The following is a 24,264-nucleotide window of genomic DNA, read 5'->3' on the forward strand; positions in this document are numbered from 1 at the left end:
TGCAACACACGCCCCCTTACTGCTGATTGGCTATAAGTGTACTTTGGGACACGGCCCGACGCTGTGGTCAAAAGCATTTTTCAAAAATCGCTTAGTGCACATTTAAATAAATGTATCAAGGTCTTCACCAAAATATTAAGCAGAACAATGGTTGGATAATAATTAAAAAATGTTTCTTCAGAGCCATATCAGCATATTGGAATGATTTCTGAAAGTTCAAGTGGCACTGAAGACTGGAGTAATGAAATATTATTACTGGAGTAATAATATTTTGCAATATTACACATTTTACTGTATTTCTGATTAAATAATTGTGGTCTCGGCATGCAAAAGAGACTCAAAAACACGAAAAAAAACCCCTCAATGACCCCATTATATTGAAACGTAATATATGTTCTTGATTATTTAAAAAAAGTTACTGTACTTCAGCCCGATTGTACTGTGTGTATATATATTTTATTTATATATCTATATCTATATCTATATATTTTTTATTTTTATTTTTATTTTTTTCAAACGATGCACATAAACACTGTCTGCTAGGAGTTCATATGTAAGACCTGATGCATAAAAAACACATTATCACATTAGAGGTACACAGCAGGGACACACGCTTCAATTGCACTCGAGCCAGATGTAACGAAGCGTGTCTGTGAAAAACACAAGAGTGGTACACACAGGGGGTCTCATTCTGTCTGACTCATGCAGAGGAATCCATCCTCGTCTTAAGAAACAGTATAGAATTGGTCAAAATGTGTACTGACTGACACAGGACTGCCACAGATACACAGAAAGTATGCTCTCAACATGGCATCACTTCTCCAGCTTGATGGTATTTATAATTTTGGATCAATACAAGCATTCAAACATGACATTTGAAACCATTGCTGTGTTAATTGTGGAGCACTCTAGCATACCGTTAACTGCTCTCACGCTGTCAGTCAGTGCAGGTAGGAGGCAGTTTCCTTCAAGCAGCTTGTGATTGAATGGGCCCTGTGAAACTGTGAGATAGTGCAGATAAAAAATTAATCTAATCTATAATAAATATTTCACCAAATATTAAATATTTAAATCAATGCTAAAAATAAGGTTGCAAATTTAGGGCAGTGTCAAAACCCGGAGTACTCTCTAGAAATCTAGCAGTAAAAAATATTTGTTTTTAAAAAATACAATTTTGCAGTATATGTGTTCTGCCAGAAAGAACAACCAAACTGGATGTGAATGATGCATCTTAATAGTGTGTAATACAACTAACCACACTTCAGTTTATGTACATGACATTTATAGACAGGTAAATCTGAGATCAACAACACCACAATAATAAACCAGCGTGTAGTAAAGAGGTTGCAACATATAATTTTGCAGCCATCTCTGTGAAACATTGTAAAGACAACACAACTGAAATTACAACCTGGTTCAAAAGCCTTAAATGGATACTTCACCCCAAAAAAATAAATATACTCTCATCATTACCCACACATTGTTAAAAAAATTTATGACTTTCTTTCTTCTATGCAACATAAAAAAGATATTTTGAGACATTTTTGTGTGAACTATCCCTTTAAACAAATCCCTTCAAATGTATTTGCAAGAATCTTTAGCATTATTTTACACATTTTGGCAAATCCAAATGTTCTCTAGTGCAAGCCATCTGACACAAGATCTCAGTGAATCCAGTTCAGTCTGCTGAATCATAAATGATCCAGAGGTGTCAGAGTGATAGTCACAATTTACTGCTAAATGTAGCCGTAATGGCACTTTTACGGTCCTGCATCTGTTAGGAATGTGATAACACCACAAATTATTCCATCTGATAATAAAACTATATTAAAACAATAATCAGTTTCCAAAAATACAAATGAAACTTTACATTTATGCATTAGGCAGATGATTTTATTTAAAGCGACTTACAATAAAGGACCACAAGAAATTCGTCACAGCAGTTTTTGTAGAATTCAATGTAAGGTGTATTAGAAAGCAAGATTAGAAAACAAGCTAGAACAGAGATGAAGTAAAGAAAAGAAGAAGTGGACTTTTTCTTCTAAGTGTCTAAATTTTAAAGTTGTGGAGTGCTTGAGGAAGATGTGTGTCTTCAGCTGCTTTTTGAAAGTTGAGATGGTCTCAGTAGATTCCACCAGAGAGGAGCAGAATGTGAAGGTTTTGGAAAGTGACTTTGTCCCTTTTTTGAATGAACATTAAGGCGCCCCTCGTTCTATGACTATAACTTGTAGGAGTGCATTGAAGTAGGAGTGTGCGAGTCCAGTGGCAGTCCTGAAAGCCACCGTCAAAGCATCAAATCTGATTCTGGCAGCAACTATGAGTCAGTGGAGGGAAATCAGGAGAGGTGTGATGTGGGTCCTCTTTGGCTGATTGAAGACCAGCAGTGCTGCCATGTTCTGGATCATCTGCAGAGGCTTAGTTGCGCTGTATGAAAGGGCTGGCCAGTTGAGCACTGCAGTAGTCCAGTCTTGAAATGATAAGAGCTTGGACAATGAGCTGCACCACATACTCTGACATGATATAAGTGAAAACCAACTCGACTGATCCGTTGTTAAAATTTGGATCGTAAAGCGCTGTTGGTCATTAAACACTAACTCCTTTCTGTTATGGTTGGCATTAGTGTTGTAGACCACACACTCTAAAAAGAAAGTTGTGAACATTATTTTGATGAGTCCTGTTGACATATAATGTTGATCATTACATTAACTTAATATTGTGCATAACTGAAACTAATGAAACTAAAATTTCTGTTTCATTACAACACTAATATGAAATTGTCTGGATAACTTTGATAATTGGGTAGTGGATTTCTAGTTCCCAGCGTGCTTTAGATATATTTAGAATAAATGTTGAAAATAAGTGTTATTTTATGGGTTTGTTTGGTAAACGGAAAGATCTGTTAGAGTTTAATGCAGCCATGTTTGATATTCAAATTATGTTGAAATTATTTGGAAGAACTTAATTTTTAGAGTAATCAATTAAAAAAAATTTTATGCTACAAATTAGTTTGTTGTATTTTAGTTTGTAGTTGGTTCGTGTTTTCAAATCAAAAACATATTTAGAGTGCAGTTGAACATGGTTTGCAGGGATTACAAGAAGCTCTGTATATGCAAGGTTGAGCTAGAGTTGACACTTTGAACTTCATCCAATCCAAGGCAGAGATATAAGCTGGGTCAGTAGGGTCATCAGGTTGAAACAACAGATAGAGTTGCATATCATCTAGTAATAGGAAGCCATGTGCCTTTATGAAACACAAGGTTGTGTGTATGGAAAAATAAAAGAAGAGGACTGAGCACTGAACCTTGAGGCATCCCAGTAATTAGCTGATGTGACACCCATGAAAAGACATGAAATCTTTAGAAAGGCACCCTTATGTACTCAACCGAAAACAAATGGAAATAAAACTGTGAAATTTTCAAAATATTAATAATGTAATCGCTCTCACTGTTCTAATAAAAAGCCCATACTTTAAATAAAATAAACAAAGCATACTGAACTTTCTTTGTCAATCATACACTCATACACAAATACAATGACAAATTCTGTCTCACATTCATCTGCCCACACACACATCCACATATAACATGACATTAATCAAAACATTGCTGAGATTTTATAGCGGCAGCAATCACTCAAAACAATGAGCTCATGCACACAGTTTTAAGTCGTGACGTATTGTCAAGTACGGTGACCCATACTCGAAATTGGTGCTCTGCGTTTAACCCATCCAAGTGCACACACACAGCAGTGAGTAGTGAACAAATGCACACACACACACACACACACACACACGGAGCAGTGGGCAGCCATTTATGCTGCGGCGCCCAGGGAGCAGTTGGGGGTTCGGTGCCTTGCTCAAGGGCACCTCAGTCGTGGTATTGAGGGTGGAGAGAGCGCTGGACATTCACTCCCCCCACCTACAATCCCTGCCGGCCGGGGACTCGAACCCGCAACCTTTCAATTACGAGTCCAATTCTCTAACCATTAGGCCACGTTTTACAGCCAGGGTTTACAATTAACATTCACCAAAAGCCAAAAGTAAATAAAAATTGGTTTTGGTGAATACATGACAGTCAATTGGTCTTTTCTAGGAACTGCAAAATAATGCATGATTATTTTTCTTGAAGCAATGACCAGTGGCTGTTCAGAGAGCAACATCTTTTATCTCAGTGAGAAATTTACTGGAATTTTGTCTTGGAAGCCAACTTTTTTCTTTTTTTTGTCCAGAACTTTATGTAAAGACACATTTATGTAGAGATATGATCATGCAGAAACACATTCATGACATTAGCCTCCAAAACACCATTAAGAATCAAATCTAAATATTCACAATTTTGTGTGAGAGGTGATATTTCATTGAGATATGCTGTACATGATGGACACTGACTCTACTCTTTAAAAAGTGTAAGACTCAATCGTGCTACATCTGAATTATTACATAATAGTTTTATATCAGTTTTAATTACGTTATAGTGTCATATCAATTTAATTAAATTAATTATTTATAGAATCATTTTAAATAGTTGCATTCAGTATGCGCTAGGCTCAGAAGTCTGCACAAATGCACATACATATGCACATGTCTTTTATGATACTTCATTTGGTACTTTTGCAGCTTTTTTAAAGCTTTAAAGCTCTGGTCCCTCATAGTTGTAATGAGAAACCAGTACAGTCTTCAGAATTTCTCCTTTTTGTCTTCCACAGAAGTAGAGTTAGAGGGACATGAGGTTGAGTAAATGATGACAGCATTTACATTTTTTTGAGGAACCGTTCCTTTAATTTTTATCGTTTGAGAAAGACAGTGAAAGAATAGAGAGAGAAAGAAAGTGAGGGAGCCGGTGGCAAAGATTTGAAATGTAATAAGGGAGGACATGAGAACAGCAGGAAGAACAATACTAAGGAGGAGACAGAATGAACGGAACATCACCAGAGACAGAAAGAGTGAGACAGACAAATGCAGTGCGAACTGACTGAGAGGAAAAGAGAGGATGAAAGGGAGAGGAACAGAATAAATGAAAGAAAACAAAAAGATAGAAAAGAGAGAAATCGAGGAGGAGGGATGGTGTTCAGGGATCCATGCTAACTGCTGTATTCTGCTCCAGTGCTTTCACAGCACAAAGGGGAAAATTTATCGTTCCTGGCAAACAATTTATCCGCCATTCCACCACTCAAGGCCAGTTCACATGCATCTCGTTTGAGAGAAATAGCTCTCCATGGGATTGCCCTCTAGCCTAGCTTTCCCCCCTCTCTCTGCGTATTTCATCACTTGTGTTTTTTGTGCATGTTTTTTTGTGTGTGTTTTTTTTTTAGCATCTGATCATCTGCTTTAGTTGTTTGGCCTTGATGTTTTACAGGGTTGTTTTTGGAGGGTTTCATTAGAGGATAAGCAACATCAAAAAACTCCACCGACATCTGTGTGATCTCTTTTATGCAAATGTATGTGGCTAACTGTTAGCATTCCCATTCATCTCAATGGCAGCTGCTCAGCTGGTACTAAAGTGGGCAATCTTTGCTATCTCTGCTCATGGGCACTTAGTTCTGCCAATCACCTGAGCCGTAAATGCCAAGTAACTAAGCACTCTGAAGCCAGAGGAAGCTGGCTGATGGCATCACAAGAACATGGACAGCTCCAAACCCTTCACTTGTATTATCATTGGCTGGGATGTGAAATACACCAGACAGAGGAAAATATAAATTTTTCTCAGTCATTTAAGAGCCCTCTAAAATGAAATTGGGCACTGGTAAAACATTTACTGTAATATAATTAAATTAGACTTTGAAATGGGTGTCAGTGCTAAAAGAACCTCACAGTGTAGTTCGCCTGTTGAGTCCACCTCAGGCCTGGCGCCAGAGGGGGGACATCCCGGTCCGGACCGGACCGAGGGGGACATTAGTTTAGCATAACCAGAATCAGAATCAGAAAGAGCTTTATTGCCAAGTGTGTTTGCACACACAAGGAATTTGTCTTGGTGTTATGAGCTACCAGTACAGAAAGTACAAACATAGTGCAGACAACATATAATTAAGGTGATAAAGAACACTAACGAAGAGAATATACAATAATTAAGAATAACAATAGTAATAAAAATAAAAATAAAAATATACAGAAAAGAGACTTGACCATAGACAGAACTGTGAATGTGCATGTGTCCTATGTACAGATGAAGGTTTGATGGGTTATTTACAGATGTACAGTACCGGGGTGTGTTATGTGTTGTTCAGGTGGGATACGGCCTGGGGGAAAAAACTGTTCTTGTGTCTGGCTGTTCTGGTGCTCAGTGATCTGTAGCGCCGGCCAGAGGGCAACAGTACAAAGAGAGAGTGAGCTGGGTGTGAGGGGTCCAGAGTGACTTTCTTAGCCCTTTTCCTCACTCTGGAGGTGTAAAGATCTTGGAGGCTGGGCAGAGGGGCACCGATAATTCTCTCAGCAGTCCTAACTGTCCGTTGTAGTCTTCTGATGTCTGTTTTGGTAGCTGAACCAAACCAAACAGTTATAGAAGAACATAGGACAGACTCGATGATTGCAGAGTAGAACTGTTTCAGCAGCTCCTGAGGCAGGTTGAACTTCCTTAGCTGGCGGAGGAAATACAGCCTCTGCTGGGCCTTTTTCGCAATAGAGTCAATGTGATTGTCCCACTTCAGGTCCTGAGAGATGGTGGTGCCCAGGAATCTGAATGACTCTACTGAAGTCACAGTGCTGTTCATGATGGTGAGTGGGGGGAGAGCAGGGGGGTTTCTCCTGAAGTCCACTATCATCTCCACAGTTTTGAGCGTGTTCAGCTCCAGGTTGTTAAGACTGCACCAGACAGCCAGCTGCTCAACTTCCTGTCTGTAAGCTTGACAGAGGTGTCCTTTGATGTGCAGTCATTCGTGTAGAGGGAGAAGAGCAGTGGGGAGAGAACGCAACCCTGAGGGGCGCCAGTGCTGATGGTGAGAGTCCTGGATGTGAGTTTGCCCAGCCTCACTAGCTGCTGCCTGTCTGTCAGGAAGCTGGTGATCCACTGACAGATGGAGGAGGGCACAGAGAGCTGTCTCAGTTTGTCTGAGAGAAGGTCAGGTATGATGGTATTGAAGGCCGAGCTGAAGTCCACAAATAAGATCCTTGCATAATTCCCAGGTTTGTCGAGGTGTTGCAGGATGTAATGCAGTCCCATATTGACAGTGTCATCCACAGACCTGTTTGCTCTATAGGCAAACTGAAGAGGATCCAGCAAGGGTCTAGTGATGTCCTTCAGGTAGGCCAGGACCAGTCTCTCAAGTGACTTCATGACCACAGACGTGAGTGCGACAGGTCTGTAGTCATTAAGTCCAGTGATTTTGGGCTTTTTGGGGACGGGAATGATGGTGGAGCGTTTGAAGCAGCGGGGAACTTCACACAGCTCCAGAGATCTGTTGAAGATTTGTGTAAAGATGGGGGCCAATTGGTCAGCACAGACTTTTAGACAGGCAGGTGAAATACCGTCTGGTCCTGAAGCTTTCCTAGATTTCTGTTTTCTGAAGACCCGGTTCACATCCTCTACACAGACTTTAAACGCAGGTAGAATGGTGGGGGAGGGAGTAAGGGGGGTTGCAGGGGGGGAAGGTGAATGTGTGAAGTGCAGATCAGAGCGGGTGCTGGGTGTCAGTCTGGCCTTTTCAAATCTGCAGTAAAACACATTGAGATCGTCAGCCAGTTGTTGATTCTCTGCAGACTGTGGGGGTGGTGACTTGTACATGGTGATGTTCCTCAGACCAGTCCATACCGACGCCGGATCGTTGGCTGAAAGTTCTTTTTTCAACTTCTCAGAGTAGTTCTTTTTAGCCACTCTGATCTCCTTTGTTAGTCTGTTCCTGGCCTGGTTATACAAGATTTTATCCCCACTTCTGTAAGCGTCCTCTTTGGCCTGACGAAGCTGTTTGAGTTTCCCAGTAAACCACGGTTTATCATTATTGAATGATAAGAATGTCCTGGTGGGGATGCATATATCCTCACAGAAACTGATATATGATGTTACAGTCTCTGTGAGTTCATCAAGATCGGTGGCAGCGGCTTCAAAAACAGTCCAATCATAACTCGTTAACTCATAGTGTAAAATAGTCTAACTGATTGCTTTTAGATGGAAAAGCTGCCCATAACTCCTGGTCTAGGATCTGTTTTTGTCATAATAATAGCATAATGAAATAGATTTGGCAAACAATACAGTTTATCTGCCGTTCTGCTTTGGAAAGCGTCAACTGATTTTACAATGCATTTTCGCAGAGGTGAGCAACGTAGCCAATCACAGACATGTTTGTTGATTTCTAAAACTCAATGGCCAATCAGAGGTGTTTAGGTTGGAATCCACGCACACACTCACCTCTTTTTGTCCAGTGCTGATCATGGTCGTAAACTTCATTTAAAAAAAAGTTTGTTTGGTCACATTCGTTGGTAAAAACGGAACTTTGTGAGATGGTGATGAATGAGTGACAGTTTTTAATAAATTTAAAGGGAGCGCTCTTTGCATGCTGTTTACGATAATATATTCAGAATTTAAATCAAACTTGTGTTTTTCATGCTTGACAAGCGGTCACTTATGACACAGAGATAGCTAACACTGTATAGATGAAGATAGTAATTTCAGAAGCACAGAGTGATGTGATTCTGCAACCGAGCCTGGTCCAAACGCAGGATTTAGGTAAGGAAAGGGTTATTAAGTGTTTGTATTGGCTGCCATGCCAAATCATGCACCTGCTTGCTTTTCTGTTTAATTTAAGTGTTTTTGTGAACGTATATGCTTTACTTACAAATAATTGTAACATTTTGCAATAAGGTTCCATTAGTTAATGTTAGTTAATGTATTACAGTGTTAGTTAATTATTGTAAAGTGTTACCCAAATAATGTCCACCTAGATGTTTGAAACACCTGAGCCAAAAAAAACTAAAAAATACAAAAAAAATAAATATTAGAAATGTGTCTTGGAACTTGAAATACTGATAAATTAAATCTATATCAAAATATAAAAAATACAAAATAAAAAACTAATTACAAAAGCCAGTAACAAAATGTAAATAAAAAATGAAAATATAATAAAAAAGCTAATTTAAAATAATAATAAATACAATAATATATAATATTATATCAAGAATACTAAAATAACAGGCTAAGCTTATAGGCAACCATATTTTACGTGTTTTTACATAAGACTTAATCAAGAAATTAATATGCAGAACTTCTTAGATGCTTTTCAGCACTGAGCACAAATCCTTTTTTGCATACATAAGCCTTTGAGTAAAAAGAAAATAGTGTTTTTTATCATTATGTTCTTCGTTTTGATCTTCAATCTCAAATCTTAGCCGAAAGCTAATCTTAATCTCGCAGACAAAATCTCCCAACATTATCCGTTTATTCAAATGAGAAACTTATTCCTCCTCTCATTCTCTCTCTCGCTCTCCCTCTTTTAAGGCTTTCTTTATGCTACGAGCTGTTCTTGTTAAATGAATGTGTACACTGAAGAGTGGAGAACATGGAGGAAATTGCTTTTTTTAGAGACTGAACGCAGATATTGTCATATTTAGGTGACAAAAGATGCTCTCTAAATCTTTTTAAAACAGAATACCAGAAGAACAATCCAAATGACTTGCTGGTTAGAATAAAGCATGTTTATAGATTATGCTTGTGTGTTACAGTGCACAGTTTTCTGTGAAGACTAGATTCAGCTAATTAGGTTAGCACAGTGTGAGCACCCCTGCAGCCTGTGTGTGTGTGTCTGCTTTGAAGGCAACATATCTGCTGTGCAGTGCTTGAAGTGGTTTATATAACTGGGCCGCTCTGTTCCTTATGGATCTTTTTCTCTACCCTGGGGGGTGTGAGTTTATTACTTCAGGTTTTCTTTGTGTTTTCTGTACGAGTATCTCTCTTTCCTGAAAATACGCTTTCTTATATGACCTTTATTCGGGATATTCTTTTCCCAGACCACCAAAAAAGTGTCTAACAGGTAATCCATGGTGCGTTCAGCTCTAAGACAGGTCTGAGGAGGGTAAAAGCACTCCAAATCTGTCACAAGCTCAGTGATTCAGTCATCTGTAGATGAGCGTATACAATATGTTACGTCTCATCTGAGAACTACTTAGGAAATTTGCACCATCTGACTTGCATAATTAGAACTCACTTTGCAAAGATCATTTTGATTATTAGAGAGGTATAGTGTGATGTAGTTTGTAAATAAATTACTGTAATGATGACATAAAAGTATAATCTATTAAATAAGATCAGAAGGGTGTTAAAGTTTGCCTCTAACAAGGATTTTTTGCCGTTTGAGATGCAACAGAAATCCGTTTCATAAAATGCACACTTGTGCACGAACAGACACATACGGAGCTGTATTTTTATACTTTATATTACAAAACCTGGGTAGAAAATTACATAAACCGCCTGTAGCTTGGCCTAGAGACCACCTGCAGATATGAGGGAAATTATTTTAATAATGCTCACTCACACACACACATACACACATAGATTCAGATGTGATTTAAAGATGTATAACTTCATAACACATCTGTTGTATAACTCATCGCTCCCCCAAGGGAACTGTAGACTTCACATGCTGATGTGATATACCACATACGCACATACACACACACACACACACACACACACACACACACACACACACACACACACACACACACACACACACACACACACACACACACACACATATACTTTCATGTCTCAAAGTGAATTTATAAAGCTATTTGGCCAGCCAAAGGTATCTTTCATCTTAACTCAATAAATGAACATTGTTCGTGACGCAGTGTCTTAATTGAATACTGGACAATCAATACACTGATTTATAGATGGTCTTTGATAGATTTATGAGTTTCTACACAAATTTCGATTTGTGGATGCAGGCATGTTTTTCCTTTTTTATGTGTATGTTTTTTACAAAAAGGCTGTCTGCATGTTTTGATGGGGAGGGGGTACTTGAGTTTGTTCTTCAAAATGTTTTTTTTTTTTTTTTACAGGTGCGTTAAGGATTGTATAGAGCACATTTACAGATTTGATTTACCCTGCTTATATATTAATCTAGATGTAATGTGAAAATGTGTCTTTATGTAATTGTTAATTATTGTATTCAGGATTTATTACATTTATTTTTATACTTTACTTGAAAGACCATGGTAGTAACAATCAATGTTTTTATTGTTAACTAACACTATTAAAAATCTTAAAAACTTATTGACTTGCCAACTAAAAGAAGCTAAATATATTTAAAGTACGAAACTGACCAAAATTGAAAAAAAAGAAGCTAAATAGAAATATTAAAAATAAAAACATTAAAAATGACAAATACAAAATTACTTAAACTAGAAATAAGCTTAAACTGGACATAAATAAAATCGGAACATATAAAACTATACTATATGTCCTACAGTACTATACAATATACTAATATAACAAATAAATAACAATAATAAATTCTTCCTTTGATTTACATAATCAGCACTGATTGTTGCACTCCTTAAAAAGACTAGCCTTGCTAGCCTTACAGAACATCTCATTAAAATGAATTTTTCAGTATAAGATTCTTGTATTATTCTTCGTGAGCTGTAATGAAGTGTGAGATTGCAAATCATCTTTTATCTTTCTTTAAAGAAACGGTTAAATTAAAACCTGCAACTCAGTATTGAGACAAACGCTTATCACAGTCAACTGAGAAGAGAGAAGCCTAATTTGAAATCGATTACAAATGATAACATTAGCGTAAGTGAACAGAACAGCTTCTAATGTCTCTGCAACACACCATCTGCGCTACTGTGAGCTTTTAAGTAGCTGTCACCTCTACTGTGACCTGAATCCATACGTAAATGAATTAACATTAAGTTATTAACATTAATTTACCTTGAAGCAAATGTGAGTGTTCTTACCAATGTGCACTTTAAATATATTCATTTTAGAATGAGGGGTGACACAGAGTTTAATCCACAGTGTGAACCTTTCAAGATTTTGAAAAGGGGAAAAATACTCTGTATTTTGTCTTGTCTCATATACACTGTATATATATATATATATATATTTTTTTTTTTTCTTCATAGTTTCGGTTTTCCACTAGAAAAGTGTTAAACTTACTGTTCCTCCAGTCTGATAGGGGGCAGCATTTAATTGTGAGTATGTTTATGTTTTGCAGAACTGGAGGTGGCACGTCTAAGTACAGATGTTAATCTGGCTGATCTAATCTTCCCTCAATCTGGACTAACCGGCAACTCCATTCATCTCTCCGCCAACACACTCAAACAGCAAGGACGCAATGGTAATTCATCTTTGTCCATCTGCCTCTGTCTAATTCCCTACCTGACACTTTCCTGACTGACCACTTCCATGTTTTCTATTCCTCAGGTGAGATCCGCATGGCACTTGTTCTCTATAAGAACCTCGGTCAATACCTGTCCACGGAGAATGCTAGCGTGCGTCTGGGCAGTGAAGCAGCCTATCCAAACTATTCCCTGATAGTCAACTCACCTGTTATTACAGCAGCTATCAATAAAGACAGTAACAAGGTCTACCTGTCTGAACCTGTGGTCTTCACTGTCAAACACATTCAGGTATTATATACTCTTACAATTTCATCGTTCAGCATCTTTTCTGTGTGTATTTCCGTCACTATATTCGAGTTTATGATGTGCATCTCCTTATTTCAGCAGTCAGAAGAGAACTTTAATCCGAACTGCTCTTTTTGGAGTTACTCCAAACGCACCATGATGGGATATTGGTCCACTCAGGACTGCAGACTACTAGGCACCAACCGCACTCACACCTCCTGTTCCTGCACACACCTCACTAACTTTGCAGTGCTTATGGCCCACGTGGAGGTCAAGGTATGTCTCACACTTATTTTATCAATGCTCATCTCATTAATGAAAATACTAATGGAAAATTTATATAGACTACTAAGGATTTCTTGATTTGTGACCCTGGACCACAAAACCAGTCTTAAGGGTCAATTTCATCATCTGATCATCTGAAAGCTGCTTTCCATTTATGTATGGTTTGTTAGGATAGGACAATATTTGGCTGAGATACAAGTATTTGAAAATCTGGAATCTGAGGGTGCAAAAATAAATAAATAAATAAATAAATAAAAATATTGAGAAAATTGCCTTTAAAGTTGTCCAAATTAAATCCTTAGCAATGCATATTATTAATCAGAAATTAAGTTTTGATATATCTACGGTAGGAAATTTACAAAATATATTCATGGAACATGATCTTTACTTAATATCCTAATGATTTTTGGCATAAAAGAAAAATCTATAATTTTAACCCATACAATATATTGGCTATTGCTACAAATATACATGTGTGACTTAATACTGGTTTTGTGGTCCAGGGTCACATTTGTTATTCAGATGACTACAATATGGCAAGAAGAAAAAACACTATATTTCAATTTACATTAATGACACAAAATATTAACAGGTCCTTTAAAAAAAAGAAAAGGGTACTTGCTAGTCAGAATGTTACAGTTTAACACATTTCCATACACCAGTGTTTCAAATTTAAGTTTTAATATTTTTATTTTATTTGAGCTTTATTTCAGTAAAAACATTTTTAATAGTTTTAATAGTTTTCAGTTAAATAGTTTTAGCTAACAATAACAACACTGTTGTGCACATTATCATCAGCTGAAATGTTGTTGAACAAGCGATTTCAGTCAGTAAAATGGACAAAAATGAATAAGCAAGTTGGCACTGATAGCTTTGTGGGGAACACGCTGACATATAATTCCATTTTGCCTCAGGCGTCCCAAGTTCAAGTCCTGGCTCGTAGACCTTTTCTGGTCCCGTCCCATGCTCTCTGCCATTTCACTTCCTGTCTTGTAACTGTCATCATAATAAAAAGCAAAAATGACAAAACTAAATCTTTAAAAAAATAAGCATGACATGGTAAGATACTGACTAAATTTAAAGGACATTTTCATCAAAGAAAAAACTACAACTTTAAAAAAACAAACAATGCCCACTATAGAAAACAAACTATAGTTTAAAATTAATCATAACGTAATGCGACTGTGACTTAAATTAACTTAAATTTGTAACTTGTTCTCTAAGTTTAAAGTGGTTCAGAGTTGGTCATTATTAGTTGGTCCAGTCAAGTAAAGTGATTTCTCAACAAGTTAGCATCTGGTAGGGAAGAAGTTGATCTTGTAGTCCATCTTGATCAGCCTAGTTTGAGCTGGTGTACCACCTTAAATTAAATGGATTCAGAAATGATTGAGAACCCTAAGGTCATGGGCAGTGAATGTCATGTTGAGATTCATTCAATGAATGTGGCCTCAGCAAGTTGATAAGTTATGCATGTATGATGAAATGGTGGTCTTTCAATTTAATGCTGTGACTTTCTAGTAGTTCTGTTGAGAATGGAATACTTTACAGCTAACCTGAGATTTACAACCAGACCCAGTATAAAAATTTGAACTGCACTCTCTAGCACTGCAATAGGTTACGTCATCCACCACTAAGAGAGACCTCACAGGTCTCCTGAAGCCATTCGGCTCTTCCCTTGGGCTGTAAGACTGTGTAATGTGTGTTATCTCAGTGAGGACACTCACACTCATTGCTCACTCTCTCTCTGTCATTGTGCACACATACACACACACACTTAAAATCAGTAATAAATTGACAAAAATAGACATGGAAAGCCCAAATATAGTGTGAAATAATATGTTGTACATACATGAACATGACATTAATGCTAGTGTGTGCATGTCAACAGAAGACGGCTGAAATGATTTATGCACAAAACGTAAAGGCTAAAGGTCAAGATATACATAAATGTAAATGTTGTGTGCAGAGGGGAGGACTGACCTTAAACATTCACACACACACACACACACACACACACACACACACACACACACACACACACACGCACATCGTTTGGACCCACACCCTTGAGGCTGCATTAATGGATGTTGCGTATATGTATGAATGATTAATAAAACCATTTAGTGTGTGTACTTCTGTGCGTGCAGGCTTGACTGCACACATTCACTGAACACTGAGTCTTGTCATAGTGCTCCAAATTTCTCACACTACTGCTGAAATGAATGGGCTGTTCCCACCCAGACCCAGGCCCACAATCTGTGGCTCCACAGAAATGGAATGCTCATCATTCACAATGTTACACAATATGTACAATTATTATATATGTGTATTCATTTCAGCTGCCAAAAAGTTTACTGTCAGCCGTGTTTATCAAAGTGTATTTCTCCACTACTGTAAATTAGTGTAGAAAAGAAAATTTCATCTGGGCCCTCAGTAGAGCACATGAATGCATCTTCCTGTCTGAACTCTACCAGTGAGGAACTTCCTTAGTAGGGATGGGCTTTTTAGTTGAATACAAATACAAAAATTAATTTACACTCCAGTGCAACGTGATACTAGTGATTCTTTTCTTTTGAAGAGCTAAAATAATAATCAATTATATATTTGCACACAATTATTCAAAGATTTGAGGTCAGAAAGATTTTTTTAAAAGAAAGAAGCACCTTTATTCAGTAAGGATTAATTATATTGATGTTAAAGTAGATTAATACAAAATATTTCTATTAAAAAAACTGTTCTTTCAAACATTCATCAGAAAACCTAAAAAAGTATGATTGGTTTCCACAAAAATATTAAGCAGCACAACTCTTTTCAACTGTGTTAAGACATGTTTTTGAGCATTTCTGAAGGATCATCTGATGCTTAAGACTGCAATAGAAAACCGTTATTTTAAATTGTAATAATATTTCATAGTATTACAGTTTTTACAGTATATTTAATCAAATAAATGCAGCCTCGTTGAACCTAAGAGACTTACATTATGAAAAACAAATAAGAAAAACATTAAAAAATCTTTACAACCTCAAACTCAAGCAGTAGTGTATGTATTACTTTGTAAGGCTGCTGCTATTTACATCACAGACAAATGAGAAGTTGGTATTTTATACTTCACCTAAGGTAGTAGACATGGACTTTGACTAACATCCTTCTGTCCTTCGTCTCTCTCTGTTTCTCAGAAAGCGGACCAGGTGCATGAGCTGCTGTTGGACGTCATAACGTGGGTGGGGATCCTGCTGTCTCTGGTCTGTCTGCTCATCTGCATCTTCACCTTCTGTTTCTTCCGCGGTCTCCAAAGCGACAGGAACACCATCCACAAGAACCTCTGCATCTCCCTCTTTATCGCCGAAACACTCTTTCTCACTGGAATCAACCGTGCAGACCAACCCGTACGACACACACACACACACACACACACACACCAGCTCCGTATGGAAAGCACCACATGTACTTGATGGATTTAGATTTATTGCAGAACACACACACTATTCCTTAAGTCGTTAAGTTGGGTACCTGACTCTTGTTAATTACAGAAATGGAGAGGGTCTTTGACCCCTCGTTAATAACAAAAATCTCATTGTATCCTCAGAGAGAGAGAAAGAGAGTGAGAGAGGAGAATATAAGCAAAGACAAATGGAAAATGTCAAAGATAAAATGCTGGAAATCCGTTGGGAAATTTCTGAAGTGATAACAGAACAGACGGTTAATACTCAAAGCAGAGAGTCACAGATCACACAGATACTGGTAGATAGTTTCAGCACCTTTTGTGCTTAGCGTGTATGTCTTTGTTGCAGATCGTCTGTGCGGTGTTTGCGGCTCTGCTGCATTTCTTCTTCTTGGCTGCGTTTACATGGATGTTTCTGGAAGGCGTACAGCTGTACATCATGCTGGTGGAAGTGTTCGAGAGCGAGTACTCGCGCACCAAGTACTTCTATCTCACTGGATACGGAGTGCCTGCTGTTATAGTGGCTGTGTCTGCTGCCGTGGACTATAGCAGCTATGGAACCGAAAGAGTGTATGTATATGGCAGATACAATTGGCAATATAATGCGCTTTAAAAAAAAAACATTTCCACCATTATTGCCCAAGAAAGAATAAACGGTAACACTTTAGAATAAGGTTCCATTTATTAACATTAGTTAATGTATTAACTAACATGAACAAACAATGAACAATGCATTTATTACACTATTTATTAAACTTTGTTAATGAAAATACAGTTGCTCATTGTTTAGTCATGTTAGTTCACAGTGCATTATGTTAACAAACACAACTTGTGAATTTAATAAGGCATCAGTAAATGCTGAAATTAACATTAACTAAGATTAATAAGTGCTGTAGAAGTATTGTTTATTCTTAGTTCATGTTAACTAATGTAGTTAACTAATGTTAATAAATGGAACCTTATTCTAAAGTGTTACCGAATAAACATTCACCATGTGTGGACAGTATGTGCCATTAAACAGCCTTTTCAGCGAAAATAATTCATGAAACAGCAAAAAGTTTAACAGTAACATAAACTAATGTTTCTAAAATGAACAAAAATTGCAAAACGTTGTTATAGCACATAAACTGGATGTATATGTATGAAAAAAGTTACAAAGCTGTTACCATAAGGTGCAAAAGCTATTTCTTTGTACCTTTTTAATCCTTAAATGGTACATATTAGTACCTTAAAGGTACACATCAGTATTTTAAAAGTACATATTAGTACCTTATGAAAGGGTACTGCCCCATTGACAGTTTTGTGCCTTTTTTCTGAGAGTGTCTGAAGTTGCCAGATAGTATGACAGTGTGGTGTTATTGTGTTCACTTGTTTATACAATAGCTATTACAAATATTTTAGTTTGAAGGGCAAAATTCATTTAAAACAGAAAACATCTAATTGAAGAGAGCTTTGAAAGACACCTTTTGAGAGAACACACATTTATACAATTGGACTTTTGACTCAAAACCTTTTAGTTAAACAGTTTACGCACATAATTAAAAGTACACTTATTTTACATAATTATTCCACACAATATTTACACAAAATAATCATCTCGAAAATAAATAAATAACTTCAAAATAAAAATCTACTAGAAGTTAAATAAAGGCATTGCTTATTATTATTCATTGCGAGAGCTTTCAGTAGATTTGGGAACTGACATAAGGGGGAGGTAACACTTTAATTGGCCAAGCAGACAAAAGTATCAGCCAGTTAATCTGTCTGGCCAATGTATTGGTCTATCACTAGTGTGATGTCCAAAATGCATCCATCGGCTTCCAATTTTGCTTGCAAAGACCCAGTTGCCTTCTTACGAGCAATGTTGCTTAACGTTTAAGGAAGATTGTAGGTTCAATCCCAGGATTTAGTGACACTGGAAAAGAGTTACTGAGATCACAGACGTGCTCTATTAGCACAGTGCCCTTAAGCAAGACACATCACAGCAGACTGCTCAAAGGGGAACGGCTATGCAATTAGTGCCCTGAAAGTCACTTTGGATAAAAACACGACTGCTTTGTGGCAAATGACTTCATGAGCACAAATAACTTGACTCAAATCAATTATTAATTCACTCATTAAAGGGATAGTTCACCAAAACATAAACACTCTGTCATCATGTACCTGATGACACCTCATGCCATATGCATCATATAATAATATCTGAATAATGTTTCAGCTGTTTTTGTCCTTAAAATAATGGTCAGGTGGGTCCAAAACATTAATCTCTCTCTCTCTCTCTTGCTCTCTCTCTCTTTCTTTCTTTCTTTCTTTTTATGTTAAAATAAATATATGTTTATTTAGCAATTACACATTAAGTTGATCAAGTAAAAACATTTACAAAGTTACAAAAGGTTGTTCTTTTGAATGGTCTATTCATCAAAGAATCCTGAAAAAAATGTATCACAACATTGATAATAAGGAGAAATATTTCTTTAGCATCAAATCAACATGAATGATTGATTTCTGAAGGATCATGTGACACTGAAGAATGGAGTAGTAGAGGCTGAAAATTCAGCTTTTCCATCACAGGACTAAATTACATATATATATTCAAATAGAAATGATTTTAAACTGTATTAATATTTCAAAATATGTCTCTTTTTACTGTACAGTATATTTGATCAAAAAAATGCAGCCTTGGTGAGCACAAGAGACTTTCAAAAACATTGAGAAAAATCTTACCCACCCCAAACTTTACTGTAACAGTACAGTAAGTACACCAAATATGAATAAAATTAAAGACATGGCATCTAAAATCATGCTTCTCTCTTTGATAGCAATAAGCCACAAAATGACTTGGCTTGTGATCAGTGAGTGGAGGAAATCAGAAATCCCTCTAATGCTGTCTACTCCAGCAAATTGTTTTGCAAGTGCCAAGCGCATCAGATCAGGTTGTACTGAAAGTCGTCTGTGCGTTCACGAGTTCTGAAATGGTAAACTGGTGAAATTGCCCTAATTCATATTCATAAAGAAAACTGTTCAGCTGGCATCACTGCAGTTAGTGGCCAGACACAGCCGTAAGGGATGTTCACTCAGATAAATATTTCAGCAAAAATCATCATTTAAAGATGAGATGCTGAATGTGGCATATGAATAAGTGGTGGTCACTCAAGCACAAAGTCTCACCAGACCACAGAATTAGGTCACACTCATTTAAAAACTAGAAATGAATCGAAGGGAGGGAGGGAAGGAGAAGAATACTATTTTACTGCATATCCTGTTAACATGAGCCAACAGTGGAGATCTAAACAAGGGCGTAGGGATCCTTATGCAGGGAAAATGTGGCCGTGCCACTTTTAGAACATTCGTCCCCCCACGTTTTGGCAGATAATCAGTGCTTTTCATGTTTTAATGTGTCCCCCACACTTTCAAATTTTTTCTATGCCTCCATATAAAGACCATGGTAGAGAGGAGCATAAATTAAGGTGTTGTCATGGCAGATGGTTGGTGAAATCAGTGCCAGGCTGGTAAGAGCAAAAATATAGCACAAAGAGCATGTCTGCGTGGCCTAATCCCAGCGTACATGGATTGAAATTCCTAAAATATTTATAATCCTATTTGGTTTCTGCATTCTCTAGCATATGGTATCTGTTCTTTAAAGAGGGAGCATGTCTGACTGTGTTGGTGGCCTGGAACACACACACACACACACATATAAACACACTCTAACAGTGATGCTTCCACTCCTGCTGGGCTGTAGAGGTGATTTCAGTATTGCAGAGATGAAGATTTTAATAATTCAGATTGGTTAATAATTCGGTTGTCAGTCACCCCTTGAGGTTCCAAATGTTCCTTGGCCAATGAGCCCTTTCTGAATGCAATGATCAACCAAACACCAGAACATAACGTGAACATTCCTTCATGGAACTTGAACGTGATTTGATCTTTATTGGAGAGGGTTGAAGATCAGTTTCATTTGAAAATCTCTCTTTTGCTCTCTTTTTCTGTGTAGGTGCTGGCTAAGGTTGGATACTTACTTTATCTGGAGTTTCATTGGGCCTGCTACTCTCATCATCATGGTGAGTTTAACACACACAAACACACACTGGGGGTTTAAAGAATGATAGAGCAAAGTCAATTCCACACTGGCTCACACACACCCACACACCCACACGGGGGGGGGGGGTTCAGATAATGGTCTGTCGAGGGCATTTTCCCAATTACGGGAAAGTCACACCAGACAAGCTGAGCAGCCCCATTACTATATATAGAGAAAGAGAGAGCATGTGTGTGTGGAAGTTGGATTTGCTTTATCTTGATTGTTTATTGTATATATTTCTGAATTTTTAGCAGTATTCTCATTTGGGATGTTCTGAAATTTTGTGAGAAAATAGGCTGAAATCTCAGCCGAAACACTGCTTTAAGAACAAGTCAGACAACCATTTTTTTTTTTTTTAAGATTTAGTTTTTGTGTTTATTGACTTCATAGACAGTGTAGAAGTGACAGGAAGCAAAGTGGCAGAGAGAGAGAGAGGGGGGTGAGAAGCCACTCTGACATGAAAAGAGATGCACATGGACACATTTTTAAACATTTATGCAGTTTACATTTGTCTTTTTCTAATTGTGTACACACAATGTGTGACATAATCCAAACACAATTATACCATTATAATAATAATGAAAAAAATCATTAAAACCAAAAGATAGATAGATAGATAGATAGATAGATAGATAGATAGATAGATAGATAGATAGATAGATAGATAGATAGATTTCCCCTTGCTTATTGTTTTTTTAATGCAATGAGTTTTCTGTTTGCGAACAGGTTGTACACATGCACTTTTGTACAGTACTGTACGTGCATTATACAAACTGTGATATATTAAAATGAGCATTTTCAGATTCATTGGCTCCATAATTTTCAGTTTTGGTCAAGAATGTTCAGTTTGGTGCATCACTAGTTCCTGTTCATTCCAAAGATACATTCCTGATATACAAATGAGAATATGCTCAGTAAGGATTTCATGAATTACAAATAAATGGCAAGGTCCTCTTTTATAGTTTTAACTAGTTACTGCATTTGTATCATGCATTTATGGTTTTGTGTTGCAGCTAAATGTTATTTTCCTGGGCATTGCACTATATAAGATGTTTCATCACACAGCGATTCTCAAGCCTGACTCCGGTTGCCTGGACAACATCAAGTAAGGCATTTATTCTGTGTTTCAATGTGTGTGTATTTTATTGCTTTTCTTGCTCGCACTGCGACGGTCTTTATTTTCACTAAACCGCAATTGACCTTTAATTCTGCACTGTTCCTTAGAGGTGTTTAAATGAGAAGAATGTCCTACTGCCTGTCTAAAGTTAGATTAAGTTTAAAGTGTCTTTTATCTGTCATTTTCTCCTTGATGTTTAAGTTCTCATGGGACCAAATCAGTAATGATTTAAAAAAAAAACTTCACATAAACCACATTCCCTGCGCTATTTATTCAAATTAAGTCAGCATCATCTTTAAGAGCTAGGACACGTGGGGCTGGCATATCAGGGTGTGCTGATACACAGCCAGTAATGTGGGGGATCAGAAAGTGTGTAATGCACAGTATGTAGCATGTCTCATCTATACACTACAGCCCACTGGCAGACAGTACATACTGAATCTAGGTTAGTTAGCATATTTCAGTAATTAATTATTCTTTTTGATGTTCAGAACACAGGCAGAGGAGTCACTGTTTAAAACTGTGACCCAAATGCGGAAATTCTGCTGTAGTTCTGCACAAATATTCATGTTATACAACTGTTACAGTACTCTTATTTGATTGGACAAGTGGCATTCCAGAAACACTGATATGTAGTACAACAGCAGTGGGGCTTTCCAAACTGTCAATTTATACATTAGTTTTAGGGATTTTCAGGTTCCATCATTGCATTATTTTAATGGTTCAAAACACTGATTCATTTTGAGTCATTGAATCATTTACTCAACCAAACTGGTAAAAAGCACTGATTAATTCAAGAATGTTCGAGTGTTATATTTTAGTATTATTCATAAACTATTATGGTACTGAGTTTATTTAACTATTTATTTTGAATTGGCTTTTATGTTTATTTGTTAGTTTTGATTTTAGTTTTTTTTTTAATTTTATTTTAGTTTTAGTGAACAGAAACAAACGGAGTATGCACAGCCATGTTTCAGATTCTTTGGAACTTTTTTTATGGGAGAACAAAGTTACTAAATATTAACTTCTACAGTTAACAGTTAAAAGTTCACCGCATTTACAAGTTTGCAAAACTTTATTATAAACAGCTATAGTACCACCAAAAGTATTTTGATCTTTTACACTTACAAATGTACAAATGTCAGTACATTAAATGATAAAAACCTGTTCTGTGCCAATGTCATTTAAACACCTCTAATAACAATTACATTTTAATGTGTAACTACATAGTACTAAAGTTAGGGTTAGATAATGGCAATAGGGCTATATATGTACTGTATACTGAGAAGAAAAGCTCTTCTGTTAGGTATTTGAGAGTTTCCACTGTGTGGAAATAATATACAACTATATATAAAGAGAGATACATACACACCACCATTCAAAAGTTTGAGGTCAGTAAGATTTTTTAATTGTTTTTAAAAGAAAGAGAAGCTTCATGAAGAAAGAAAGAAGGCTCACCAAGGCTGCTTATTTTTGATCAAAAACGGTGAAAACCATAATATTGTGAAAAGTTATTACAATTTAAAATAACAGTTTTGTGGTGCATTTCTGTGATGCATTTTTTTCAGGATTTTGATGAATAAAAAAAAGTTAATAATAATAAGAACTAAATTTATTTGAAATAGAAATATTTTGTAACAGTGTAAATGTCCTTACTGTCACTTTTGAGCAATTTAATTTGTCCTTGCTGGATAAAAGTACACATTTCTTTCAGATAATAACAAAAATCTTACTGACCTCAAAGTGTGTGTGTGTGTCTCTCTCTTTATATATATTTGTATATTATTTCCACACAGTGGGATAAACTCAGCTTTTGGTGTCTATGGCAACTGTGCACTCTCATATACCTAACAGAAGAGCTTTTCTTCTCAGTATACAGTACATACTATAGCCCAATTGCCATTATCTAACCCTAACCTTAGTACTATTAGTCTCTTTGTTACCAAATCAGTAACAGAAAAAAATACTTTTTAATGAGCTGAGAGAAATGCCTCTGCTAGCACAGGATACAAGATGGCCGATTTAATAAAGTAAAAGTTAAGTTGTAAAGTCTGGCCCAGTCAAAAATGTACCCTCAGCACAAAATTCCATCCAAAGTTCTGAAGCTACCGTGCATAGAATAGATTTTCTGGGCTCCTGCGAGGCTATTGGCTACTGAGAGCTTAACCCCACCCACCATCGCAGCTCTCACTTTTTCATAAGGTGCAAGGGCTCCTAAATGTACTGGCAGTCTGGCTGTTGCTTATACCATCACATTCAATCCCCCAATATGTACATTTGTGTCAACTGAGAAAATTCAACCATATTTCTCCATCCTCATCATCATCATAAGTAGAAGTTTTCATTTTATTTGTTTGTGTTTTCCATCTCTTGAGTTTGTTTTGTTTTATTTATGATGTTTATGAATCATTCATCAGCCTCATCTCTCTTTTTTTCTTTGTTGTTTCCTTTTCCATCCTTTTTTTCTGTTTTACATTTCAGCATTCTGTTGAGGCATGGCTTGTTATGGATAGTCACTGGTAAGGGTCGGCGGCCAATCAGAGTGCCAGTTCTGTGAATCACGCATTCTGATTGGTGTTTAGCTGTGTAGTACCTCCACTGTTTGATTGATTCTCTGAATGTTAAAATGATTTAAGTGATTCATCAATTCTCCAATGTGGCTCTTTGAAATGAACAACGTAATTATAATTCTTCATGAGTGCGTGTTTTCTTTCTGCATCCGTCCCGAGTTGGTTCAAAATCAATATTTCTGTCTGTCTGTCAGTCTTTCCATCTTGATC

At 36.9% G+C, this 24,264-nt stretch overlaps 1 protein-coding gene across 4 annotated transcripts in view; it reads left to right on the forward strand.

Annotated features, from left to right (window-relative positions):
- The window catches only part of LOC306874149 (adhesion G protein-coupled receptor L3-like), a 70,421-nt gene that overhangs the window by 35,660 nt on the left and 10,497 nt on the right, over positions 1-24,264 (forward strand). For 3 of the 4 annotated variants that reach the window (XM_079423963.1, XM_079423961.1, XM_079423962.1), the window contains 7 exons: positions 12,148-12,270; positions 12,357-12,562; positions 12,659-12,835; positions 16,021-16,230; positions 16,636-16,856; positions 20,281-20,347; positions 21,381-21,472. In XM_079423963.1, the coding sequence (XP_079280089.1) occupies positions 12,148-12,270; positions 12,357-12,562; positions 12,659-12,835; positions 16,021-16,230; positions 16,636-16,856; positions 20,281-20,347; positions 21,381-21,472 (1,096 nt within the window). The remainder of the gene's footprint in view (positions 1-12,147; positions 12,271-12,356; positions 12,563-12,658; positions 12,836-16,020; positions 16,231-16,635; positions 16,857-20,280; positions 20,348-21,380; positions 21,473-24,264) is intronic. The other variant, XM_079423960.1, reaches the window with a different exon arrangement.

This window comes from Barbus barbus (genome assembly GCF_936440315.1).
Source record: "Barbus barbus genome assembly, chromosome: 8".
NCBI lineage: Eukaryota > Metazoa > Chordata > Actinopteri > Cypriniformes > Cyprinidae > Barbus > Barbus barbus.